This window comes from Trifolium pratense, linkage group LG7 (genome assembly GCF_020283565.1).
Source record: "Trifolium pratense cultivar HEN17-A07 linkage group LG7, ARS_RC_1.1, whole genome shotgun sequence".
NCBI classification, from domain to species: domain Eukaryota; kingdom Viridiplantae; phylum Streptophyta; class Magnoliopsida; order Fabales; family Fabaceae; genus Trifolium; species Trifolium pratense.
The window spans coordinates 35,269,511-35,282,692 of record NC_060065.1 but is presented as its reverse complement, the minus strand read 5'-3'; the positions used below and the strand labels follow the sequence as shown (position 1 = coordinate 35,282,692).

The following is a 13,182-nucleotide window of genomic DNA, read 5'->3' as shown; positions in this document are numbered from 1 at the left end:
TTGACATCTGATTGACAAAGGAAGGTTGGTGTGTATAAGAAATGGGGTTGGTATAAAGAAGATATTGTTTCAACATTTTTGAAACATCCTTGGTGTATGTTGGTATCCGTGGAGAAAATTGAGGCAGTGATGGAGTTTTTTGTGAAAGAGATTGGTTGAGAGTCTACTGTGCTTGCCAAATATCCGATAATTATTATGCTGAGTTTGGAGAAAAGGATTGTTCCTAGGGCTTATTCTACAAAGGTCTCTCTTAGAAGCCTAGACTCACAATTCCAATAAAGCTCGAAAATCATAATAATCAGTCTCTATTGTTGTTACTCATAAGACTTTCAAAGCTCTCTCATAGTATTTCATTGCTACAAATTAGCATGCATTATTAAAAAAAAGTTAAATGTTATTGGTTCTCTTAAATATTCAAAGTTTTGTTTTTAGTTCCTCTAAAAAATTTCATCGATTTTTAGTCCCCCATAAATTTTCTATTTACACTTTTTATTCTCTGGTGTTAAATGGCTTTAACGGTAGCTGATGTGGCAGTGCCACATTGGCAATTCTTTATGATTGTACATTGACTAGACTATGCCATGTAGGATATTGATATACAATATTTTTTTAAAAAAAAATTGAAAAATGTATTTTAATTCTTTTCCCTCTCACCTACTCTCTGATTGTGATTTATGATCATCTTCTTCATCATCAAACTATCCAACAAATTTTCAGCCTACTTGACCATTTGTGTCTAGATTTATAATTTGTCATTTCTCCATTGTATTTGCACAATCGAATCACTTTTCTTTTTTGCCACGGTTTAAGTCATGTTTAGCCACGGTGGAACCGTGGTTAATCACCGGATTCCTTCATAACAAAAATACCATTTCTCCATCCAGATTTGTTTTCATTACGGAAAATAAAATCTTACAAATGGAAAACCATCGATTTGAAGAAACCACATAACTCATAAATTCATCCAAATAGTGTATATAAATTACTAATATTTATATATTATTAAGAAAATATCGTCAAAACAAAATATACAAATTGTGCATTTGAACAAATTATGTCGGGTTTGAGTTTAATCCATTTATTATCCTTTCACTTAATCTCCATTTAGAGAGATAGAAACAAGTGAAGATTAATGGGATCCACGAATTAGTGCCACCAGTTTAATCTGGTTCGGGGAACAGTTCTGACATCAAGTGGTTCCTATCACATCATCTTTTTATCGCAGTTGCGGGGATCGAATCGTGGTCCTCCCTACCAAGTTCAGCGTCAATCATCACTGAACCAACCAACGATTGGTATGTTTATCTCTCTTTAAATTGAGAATAAATAGAGAAATAATAAATGAGGGAAACTTAAATTTCCAAAGGTCGTCTGGCCATGATTTTTGTGAAGCTAAAAATTGGAGCTTGTTCATTCATTTGTCACCATCAAAGCAAAGAGCAACTAAGTTATCTTTTTTTCTTTTTACCCTCTGGTTCCTAAGGGAAGGGGCTCTAATAGTCCAGAGTTCGAAACGAGTTCTGACATCAAGTGGTTCCAGTCTCTTCCGAAATGTAGTTGCGAGGGATCGAACCGTGGTTCTTCCTACAAAGTTCAGTGTCAATCACTACTGAACCAACTAACATTTAGTATAAGTTATCTTTTTCTCTAAATGGAGAAAGTATTCTTACATGACCCGATGCTTATATTTATAAATGAAGAATTTATTTATCAAAGTGCTGAATAGAGGAATGACCCCACTTCTAAGTTCCTATTATTGTGACTATGCATTTTTTTTTAAGGAAAACTCTTCTATAGTTATCATCGTTGGAACCTAATATTGGTATAACATACCATAAATATAATTGTCTCCAGGATCATGAAGATATTATTTCTTCCGTTAGGAACATCTAATAGAAAACAGGAGTATCAACAAGAGTAAGAAATTGAAATAGAAGATGAAGTTTCTCCAAGCAGAAAAACATAAAATAAACATGAAAAGAAACTTGTAACTAATTTAATCTTTTCACAACTTGTGAACAACTTAAACTTAATGCCATCTTGGCTGAATCCATGTACCATTCAAGTGTTCTCTCATATGATAAAAATTCACCACTTCATTTTTAAATGTGTGGTAGTTATTTGTCTCTAAAGAATAAAACACAACACTGTTACCGTAAAATCTAGGAAAATAGATTTTGTTTTCCATTCCAGGAATGTTTGCCATAGTAGAAAATGATGTTTTGCCAACAAATAGCATATGATTTTCCAGGCTTTCAACTTTCATCCATGTCATTGTAGACTCGTTTAACTTGAAAACTTGTACCCCTTTTGCGAAAGGACTCTCATATATTGACAATAGATTGTTATCACATTCAACTAGAAAGTTGTTGAAACAGGTGCTACATGGAGATTGAAGTTCCTCAAGTACTTTCCATCTTATATTTTCTCTTGTTACTTCAATAACCGCTAATTTTCCTGTTATGCTGAGAAAATAAAATAATCCATTATGAAAAGTTGGACTTGTGTTGTAGGGAGGAAATTTCCTGCTTTCAAACGTAAAAAGTTGATAACCTCCTTCCCAAAAATTTATATACGCTGTTGTAATAGGTTTGATGACCAATGGTAAATTTTTATAAACCAACTCAACGATCACACATTCAGGAGAGGTTGGGGAATCTGACATGCCAAAACATCTGATATTCCATATTAGTTTATTCCCTAATGGAAGTGGGAGCACTTGTTTAGTAAAGGGGTTGAAGAAAACTTGAAAGCCCGTGTTAACTGCCACCAGAAATAGCCAACCATTTTTTGAACAACAAATTTCGGAATCCAAGTTCCATCGTTCACCTTGAGGAAAATTTATGAAGTTTTTGTAATCGAGACCATGTTTTGGATGCACAAAAGTGAAGATCTTGTCCTTCTCTGAGAACACAAATAAAGGACACATTGAGAGATCATCAAACCTTGACATGGACATGGAATATGATCTCCATTGAATTCGTGGTGCGGCTAGACGAAAGAGTTTATTGCTAGCTCGAAATTGCAAATAATCAAGCACATCATTAATATGTTTTGCAATCACTTCAACCACGTCCAGAGGAACTGCATATATTTTCTCCCGTACATCCTTTAAATAGACTACATTACATATATTTTCTTTTTGGCTAATTTGATGAGAATTTCCTATTTCTTCTTTCAGTGTATCAGTCATCCTACAAAACATATAAGTTAAAAACATAATCGAATAAATAATAGTCCTTATATATATATATATTCTTAAAACAAATGAGGCCAAAATTAAAGTACCCAGTATCAGGCATGAACCATCTCGAATAACACATATTTTCTGGTAAATTGGAGAAAGGTGGAGAAGTCACAATACTTTTCTCTTCAATGTTGTAAATATAAAAATAATTGCAATTCTTTAGGACAATGTAGATGTGACCTCCTTCAATTTCTGGATTAATTGTTTGATAAGCAAAGGCCGGGTCAAGACCGGATATAAAGAACACTGTATCCTTAATGTTTTCCACCTTTTCCCACACTCTTTGAGAACAATCAAATTTGTAAACAAAAATTGCAGTAACCTTATCTTGTGCATGTAAAATTGCTATTCGAAATAGTACATTGTTGGATCCAATCAAGCAACTTATAACTTCCTCACAAACATGAGAAGATGGTTCATGTTTTACCATGGGATCATGTGTGCAGTTTATTGAAAAACCATTAGGTTGAAGTTTTTCAATTACTACAATAATAAACCCATACAAAGTCTGCATTCCAGCATACAAGCAACCATTGCAATAAACTGGATCTTCAAAAATGGTATAGATTCCCATCAAAGGGGCATTACCCTTCATGGCTAAAGCCCTCACAATGTCATCATAAGAACACAATTTAGTCCATTGTTTATCTCCAAGTTGGTAGTAGAATATTGAAGGGTTATGTGATGAAAATATAAAAATGGAGCATATTTCATCATTTGTAGTCGGAGGGGTTGACAAAATGCAATTACCAAAGCGAGTGCGATTGTGATTTAGGGGTGGGAGCTTGATTTTCTTAAGGTTCAATGGGTTCAAAAGAAACAAGCTACTAACATATTTTGATATCATGTTTTCCCAAAGATACCAACCATGTTGTACGGTAAGTAACCTTACCCTTAATGTTACCTTTGGAATCTCTATAGAGTAGGATTTGGTTGGATCTAATATGTTGCAAAAAGTTTGAGTCGTTACGTCGTTGTAGCGAGAGAAATACAGAAGCCAAGGTTTTTTCTCTCCTTCCATGAGGCACCTCTCTATTTCTGTGTGACACAAGAAACTAAAATAATATATATTTTTTTTGGTTACATAAACTAAAATAATTTTGAACTGGAAAAATGAATTATGTTTGGCTATTTTGATATAAAAGTGAATTAAATAATAAATTTAAGTTAAAATACAATTGTATAATCAAAAGTTTCAAGTTTTATGAAATAATTTTAGTAAAACTTAAAATCAATTTTAAGTCGTCAAAGGTAAAACAATGGACACCCAAATCTATTACGAAAATTTAGATTCTCAGTTCACCAAAAAAAAAAAAAAACAAACGAGTTACCCATCCTTAGTTGGTTGTGGTAATTGACACTGAACTTGATAGGAAGGACCACGGTTCGATCCCCGCAACTGCGATCGGAGGGAGCTGGACCACCACCTGATAACCCACGAACCAGATTAAACCGACTGTGAAAGGAAAAATAAAAAATAGAAAAGTTACAAAATAGTGAGCATGTTGTTGGCAATACCTTTAACACATACGAATTAATCCCTCTGCTCTTGCAAATCTGTCTGAGAAAATAAGAACTGCTTACTTCATTAGTCACCCAAAAATTAGTAGATTACAGAAAAGCATTGGCATATGGTGAGAAAATAAAAGTTAAGTAACCATGATGCATGCATATATATATATACATAGAATATTATGACGCAGCAAAAGAAAGAAACGCACCAAAAATTGCTTGATTAGATAACACAACAAAAATTGGTGAGAAAATAAATAGGTTTTCTGCTACTATCAAGACTAACGTGAAGTTAATACTTTGGAGGATGAGAGAAGGATTTTATTAAGAGAACCAGTGAGATTTTTTTTCCTTCTTTTTCTCGTTCTTATCTGAAAACGGGTTAGATGAGTTGTAGATGCGGAAAAAAAGTCTTTTTTTGTTATATATCTCTTTTTTTAGTTTTTTTTTAGATAAAAAAATGGTTAAACGCCTAAACCTAAATATACTCAAACATACAAGTGACGAAATCGGGGTTCAATTCCCAGTTAGCAATTTCGGGTTTCGGCAATTTTTGTCGGTTGAGCAGTTGAACTATGACTTGTATTTTTTGTTACAATTTGTGGTTCATAATTATATATCAACGTATTCGGTAAGAAAATATTATATATCAACGTATTTTTCACATTTTTTAATGAGGTTTTTTTATTCGTATTTTTTTTTTGAACAAGTCAAAATGAGATATATATATATATATATATATATATATATATTAACAAAAACAATCTTCTCAGCACAAGATGTGCTAAGATAGACTACCAAAGTTTACAAAAAGTCACAGAAAGAAATACAAGCAATCATATAAGGCCCAAACATAGCAAAGGACTAGACCACCAACTATGGTAGGTTAAGACTAAAGTAACACTCGTCGTCTTCAACCACCTATAAGAAAAGAGCTTGATCTTGTCCAACATCTGGTGAGAAGTGCTAGCTGAAACAATCTATGATTTCTTTCCGTCCACACAACCCATACACTAGCAAGCCAAATGAGTTGCAAAAAAGACCGACGTGCTCTAGATCCACCAGCTGATAAAGTAAACTGAACAAAATGATCCCTGATAGAAGTAAAACCCGTCGATGAAATGCCAATCCAAGAACGAACTAAATCCCAAATAGAACCGAAAGTACTACAAAAGATGAATAAATGGTGGGTCGACTCGGCCGCCCCACAACCAGAAACATTTTTTATTCGTATTTAAAATATTATTATAAGAACTAGTTAAAAGGTAATTAAAAGACTCGTGCATTTGGCACGGGGTCTATTGACTTTTATTCGATATTTAAGTTTGTCATCATATAAGGCCCAAACATAGCAAAGGACTAGACCACCAACTATGGTAGGTTAAGACTAAAGTAACACTCGTCGTCTTCAACCACCTATAAGAAAAGAGCTTGATCTTGTCCAACATCTGGTGAGAAGTGCTAGCTGAAACAATCTATGATTTCTTTCCGTCCACACAACCCATACACTAGCAAGCCAAATGAGTTGCAAAAAAGACCGACGTGCTCTAGATCCACCAGCTGATAAAGTAAACTGAACAAAATGATCCCTGATAGAAGTAAAACCCGTCGATGAAATGTCAATCCAAGAACGAACTAAATCCCAAATAGAACCAAAAGTACTACAAAAGATGAATAAATGGTGGGTCGACTCGGCCGCCCCACAACCAGAAACATTTTTTATTCGTATTTAAAATATTATTAAAAGAACTAGTTAAAAGGTAATTAAAAGACTCGTGCATTTCGCACGGGGTCTATTGACTTTTATTCGATATTTAAGTTTGTCATTATATTCCGTAAAAAAAAATGTCAAATTTATTTAGAATAAAATATTTAAATATTTGCTATATAATATTGTTAAAATATAAGTGAAATTTTTATCTATTTATTTCTAATATATTAAAATTGATTACCACCAAATGTACTAATTTACCTTTACCCTTGATTTTTTCTTTTTCTAGCAACAAATTTTTTTTATTAACAAACTCACCATAATATAAATATTTTTTTAACATAAGTTAAACACATGGCCTGCTAGTTTGAATAAAAAACATGAATCTACTTCTAATATATTAAAATCGATTACCACCAAATATTTACTAATTTATCCTTATTAGTTTTAACATGTTTTGTAAGTTTTGTATCCTTCATTATAATTTGACTAAAAAATTTAAAAAATATAATAAAAATATGATGTGCTTAAAAATATGAACAAAACTGATTATAAACAGGAATAAAACAGAACAATCTATACATAAAAATAGGAAAGAAAAAAACAATAAAAAAATTATAGAAAGTTTAGTTAATAAAAAAAATTATAGAAAGAATATAGTAAAAATAAAAATAAATCGCATAAAAATAAAAATATAAAAATAAATACGTATAAAAGAAAACAATATTCTATAAAAAACATAAAAAATATTTTCAATAAAAAAAAACATAAATAATATTACTACCAAAGAAGCGAAAGCGAAGGTGAGTTAATAATATTGCACTCACCACTTACCCTAAACGCAGTTTAAATGGGGTACATTCCATAATTTTTGACATTTTTTCTATGGTTTTCACGCTCAGGTTCCTAGGGAAAGGGGGCCCTACCTAGTAGTCCAGAGTTCGGGACGAATTCTGACATCAATTGGTTTCAGTCTCCTCCCAAATGTAGTTGCGATGGATTTTTTTTAAATTTTTTTTTTGCCATCTTTATTAGACATAGAATGACAGGGTTTCAAACTCTAGTTTACCCTAGGTGTGGTGTGTTGACTAAAAATGGCAGGGATCGGACTTAAGTGGCACATCGTCCCTAATATGCATTGCATTGCATTGGATGCACGTAACATAAAATAAACGCTACGAAACTTCCATTTAAAGGAAGGTTTGAAACATTCGTAGTAGTATTCTTGTTTTCCACAAGTGTTGTGTTATTTAAACACAAATTTGGTCGACACGTATTTGACATTGTATAAATATAAGAGGAAATGAATGTGCACGCAAATCTATAAAGAACAATATATTATTTTAAAAATAAAAAAGTATATGTCTAAAAATTATATTTATATATCATTTATGTTTCCACAACTATGCAAAGTCACATGCCCTCACACTCTTGTTCACCTTCCGCATATGTTGCCAACAAACCCTCTTATACCCACCTTTCTAGCAACTATTCCATCAAATTATACCCTTCAATAACAGACATCTCTATTCTCTAATAAATATTGATATTGATGTGCACACACCTTGGATTTTAAGTTATGTATTGCATTTTTTTTATTTTCAAAGAATCTAGTGACAAAAATCACCCGCATTAACGGTTAAGAAGTGGAGAATTGTGGGTTCAAACTCGCGTTTAATACATCAAATATTTTTGCAGCAACTTGTATGTTTTAAGAAAACTCAAGTCTTGTTACAATTTACAAATTAAAGATAAGGCCTGCTAAGAGTTTATAAAAATAGATATTATTACCTTATAAATCCATTTTGTAATGATAAAATAAATCCAATATAAAAAACTAATATGGTATTATTGGTATAAGAGCTATCGATTCAGGTCGTCACCATTTATATACATGTACCAAGCCTAGTAGTGTTAAGTGTTATGAAGTGCATTGAAAGAAGAAAAGAAAAACTCTAAGTCCCACACCCACACATATCTACTAAACATAGAGTTTGAAAAAAAAATTAATTCAGAGTATTGATGTTAGGGGGTGTATTAGGAAAAAAATTCAAGTCTCTCCGCAACTGCGATCAGGAGGGGACTGGAACCACTTGATGTCAAAACTGGCTGCCGAACTAGATTAAACTAGTGGTGAAAAAAAAGAAGATAAGGTTTAATAAGAGTTTATAAAGAGAGACACCACCTTACAAATTGATTTTGTGAAGTGAGTTAACTCTAATATAAAAATTTAATAGATATATTTAGGGGGCAATTTTATTTTCTTAATTAACAAAATTTTAAATTGCCTAAAAATAAATTAACAAAAGTTTAAATGAGTTTGGTATTAGCCATTAGGTAGTTCACCATGGTCATGAATGCTGCGATGTTTAGAGAGCATTTACAAAAGTATATACTTGTATATTCAACTATAAGCTGAATTTTAGCTCTCACATCTTTGTGAAATATGATAACTTGATCCTTACCAATTAAATATGATAAGTTGATGACACTAGTATATTACATAAAATAAAATTGACCAAGAAATATTGGATGGTGATTAAGTCACTTTAATAGATCATGCTTTCTAACGGTAAGTGCTACACACATTTACGCAGTTAAAGACATGAGTAGTCGTTCGATCAAGACTAAATGGCTCATATTTAAAATCAGTATTTTAAATTATAAATTAAAAAGTAAAATATAATTTTCTCTAAAACGTTTGATCTTGATCAAACGATCATCAATATTCCAAATGCACGTCAAAACCTCGACAAAAGATTTCAATTTCCACTTTTACATTCTCACCAAGAATAGTTAAAGAACAATGAAAATTGAACGTTTTCCAGCTGAAAGGTGCATGCATCATATCAATGTAAAGGAGGGATATATGAAACACTAGAAAATATGTATAGGAACCAAAATCTTCATTCTTCACTGATTTATTTATTAATATAGCTATATAGTATGCTTTTTTTTTAATGGATTTCTTATAAAGTCTTATTGTCCATTATTACAAACTTCAAAATAAAAGGAAGAAAAAAAGGAAACAAAAGTTTCATCAAGGAAGTGATAATCAATACAAGAAGCATCTCAAGATGAACAATAACAAAATGTAGGTGGAACTTTCTTTCCACTTAACATTCTTACTCTGAAAATTGCTTGCGTTACAATGTATATATAATTAATATATATATATATATATCTGTATATATATAATAAATATAGTGAAGATGAATTCCTCAAGGTTCTGTTGAAGCAAGATAGCAGTGGAAGGAATTAACTGAATTAGGCTGATCATTGTGACAAGGTGAAGAACCAGAAGGAGGAACAAAACCTTTTGGAAGCATAACAGAGAAAGGTTTTGGTGATTTCATCATGTTCTTGACCATTTTCTTCCTATATTTCCTCTGTTTACTCTGTTTCCTCTGTTTCTTCATCATGTTGTTGTTTTTGTTTCTGTTCATTCTCATTTTCTTGATACGTTCTTGTCTGTTCAAAAACATTTGAGAGTGATCAGTGTTCTTGAGATAGAACACTTGATGGTAATGAGATAATTCAGTGTTGGTTAAAGAAGGGTTTTGAGATTTGATCATATCTTGGTTATTGTTGGAAGAATGTGAAGAAGATGAAGATGAAGATAAAGAAGAAGATGAAGCAGTGTGAGATATCATGAGGAAGAAGAGAAAAGAGAGAGTTGTGAGTATGAACTTGAAGGGTTGATTGAGATTGGCCATGAGAATGTAGAGTCAAGAGAATGAGTTTTGTGGTGCATTTGTGGTGTAAAATGAAGAGAGTTATGGAAGTTAGGTTGCACTTAGATTGAGGATTAATGAGAATTCCAATGGGTTGTTTTGTGGCTTTTTAGATGAAAAAAGTAAAAGTAACAGAAGTTTAAGATTGTTGAAAGAAAATGGTCAACTTGTGCATGGGATATTCAATATGAATTTTGGGGATATGGAATGAAGTTTTTCTTCTTCCTTTATAGTACAGTGTCTTTTATATTTCAACCAAGTGGGTGGTTAATTGGGCTCAAGATAGTTAATGTTGAATTTAAAGGGAGTCCATCAATTAAGAAAATTTCTCTTCCCTCCTTACATATCTTTTCTTCCCTTCGAAATTCCAATTTTGCCCTTGAATAAAAATTTTGAAACGTGTTTTCCAAAAAAATTCTAGTTCAAATTTGAAAAAAAAATCGGAAAACACGTTCCAAAATTTGTATTCAAGGCAAAAAAAAAAAAATCAAAAAACACGTTTCGAAGTTTTTAATCAAGGTTAAAAATGGAAATTCAGGGAGAGAAAAGATATATAGAGGGGGAGGGGGAGGAGAATTTTTCATCAATTAAATCTTTGTTAAGCTACTCGTCACACCTTCTATTGTTTGTTAGACTAGTGATTCATATACACTCAATTCATCCATGGTACACCTCACATCGGGCAGGAATACAATTTTTCATCAATTAAATTTTTGTCAAGACTTGAATTATGGACCTCCAACCCTATAACTTTTAATTTAATTAGTTGAACTACTCATTACACCCTCTATTATTTGTTAGACTAGTGATTCATATACACTCAATTCATCTCTGGTACACCTCACATCGGCGGATCCTCTATTTTTACCTTTTAAGGAACAAAATAAGGGGAGGGAGAGGGGGGTGTAGATTAGATGGATGGGTGTCCATGAAAGTGGCAACTTGGTTACCTATCTTATGAAATTGGTGTTGGAACAAAATTGATTTAAAAATGTTTGCCCCTAAATCTATAAAGGTTTTGATGATAATAAAGTATTAATAAACAATTGGAAGGACTAAAAATTTATTTTAAGTGCGCAGATATAAGCATCATATAAGCTCTGAGTGGAGTTCAGAGGATGTGAATTCAGAAGTTCACAAGCGCTCAGAAGATGTTGGACTTCAGAAGTTACAACGTTCAGAGGATGAAGACTTCAGAACTTCTTGTCTGTCTACAAGCTTCATCAAACTCTGAAGATATCTTTGAAAGCTGTGAAGATTCTCTTTGCTAGTCAACTCTTCTACCAATGAAGAAAAGGACCTTTCAAGCCTGATCAGTTCAGCTACCTCTGCTTTGTCTGTCCTAACTTGAGAACGTGGGTCTTCAGTTTTGTTAGCTGAATAAGGAAAGTCCACTATGCAGTAGTCAAAGTACCTGAAACTCTTTCTTAGTTTTGGATACAACCAACTGCATCAAGACAGACTGCTTGAAGACAAAAGGTTATCAACTTCAACGGTTCTTTTTTGCAACGACTCTTTTCTAGTGGTATATATACTAGAAGATTCAGCTACATCAAAAAAAATTATCATCAAGAATTGAAAGTGCGCTGAACAAACTCTGAACTCTGATATACAAGCTCTGAACCTCTTGTCAAGTGTTTTTGCACTTTAGCCAAATACTCTGTACTTTTTGTATTTGCTCTCTTTAGGTTCATCTAAGAGCACTTGTATATTTTTATATACTTTATTGTTACGTGTGTAACTTAAGCTTGTGTGCTTAAGTGTGAAGTCTTAAGCTTGTGTGCTTGAGCATTGTTGAGAAGTCTCTTGCTTGTGTGCTTGAGCAGGTGTAATCTTGTGTGATTATAGTGAAATCCCTTGGAAGTGCAAGGGGACTGGACTACTCTCGTTTTGTGAGAGGAACCAGTATAAATTGCTTGTGTGATCTCTCTCTCTATCTTGTTATTTATTGTGTTATTTTTCCGCTGCTAACGTAGTTGAGTTAAGAACTTGAAAAAGTTTTAACTTAGCTAAAACACAATTCAACCCCCCCCCCCTTCTTGTGTTTTCACACCTTCAATTGGCATCAGAGCACCTGGTCTGTTACTTTCACTTAACAGTGAGACAGTAAAGATCTTGTGAGAACACTATGTCTGGAGGAGATGATAGTAGTACTAGAACTACTGGTGAAGGTGAGGCCAGTGGTGCTGGTGGTGGTCCTAGAAATGCTTTTGGTTATGACTACTTAAGTAATGAATCACATGAACATAGTGGCAACAGAAAAGCCCCTATATTCAATGGTGATGCTTCATTATTTGAGTGGTGGAAAGAGAGACTGTATAGCAATATTACTGCTATTGATCATGAGTTGTGGGATTTGGTTGAGTTGGGAGTAACTTTTGAAAACTTGAATGAACATGGTAGGTTGTCCATGGAGAATAGAAAGTTACTCACACCAGCTAACCTAAAAATCTACACAAAACATCATAGAGTAAAGGACATTGTTGTTGGTGCTATTAGACATGAGGATTATGTCAGAATAGAGAACAAGTCTACTGCTAAATCTATCTTTGATTCCATGTGTGCTACCTATGATGGTAATGAAAAGGTTCAAGAGGCTAAAGCTAGTCTTTTGATAAGGCAATATGAACTATTCACTATGCAACAAGATGAAAACATTGAGACTATGTTCACAAGGTTTCAAATCCTTGTATCTGGTCTTAAAGCTCTTAAGAGAAGTTATTCAACCTATGATCATGTTCAGAAGATTCTGAGAAGTCTTCCTATTGCTTGGAGACCTAAGGTCACTGCAATAGAGGAAGCTCAAAATCTCAAGACTCTGAGTCTTGAAGCTCTGATAAGCAATCTCAGAAGCCATGAGATGGTTCTGGATGCTGACTCAGAAACTAAGAAGAAGTCTAAGTCAGTGGCTTTACAGTCAACTAAGACTACTTCTAAGGCTCTTAAGACTCAGCTTCTTGATATTGAAGAAGAATCTT

General features: G+C 33.0%; 2 protein-coding genes across 2 annotated transcripts; both read right to left on the bottom strand.

Annotated features, from left to right (window-relative positions):
- Nucleotides 1-2,029: 2,029 nt before the first annotated feature.
- On the bottom strand, nucleotides 2,030-3,842 carry LOC123896337. The gene is made up of 2 exons (XM_045946737.1): nucleotides 3,289-3,842; nucleotides 2,030-3,194 (listed from the first exon to the last, which is right to left on the bottom strand). Exons 1-2 carry the CDS (start codon nucleotides 3,840-3,842, stop codon nucleotides 2,030-2,032), a joined length of 1,719 nt encoding a protein of 572 aa, XP_045802693.1.
- Nucleotides 3,843-9,691: 5,849 nt separating this feature from the next.
- LOC123896336 (protein AF-9) lies at nucleotides 9,692-10,236 on the bottom strand. The gene has a single exon (XM_045946736.1). The coding sequence runs from the start codon at nucleotides 10,184-10,186 to the stop codon at nucleotides 9,692-9,694; it is 495 nt and encodes a 164-aa protein (XP_045802692.1). The 5' UTR covers nucleotides 10,187-10,236.
- Between the last annotated feature and the right edge of the window lie 2,946 nt (nucleotides 10,237-13,182).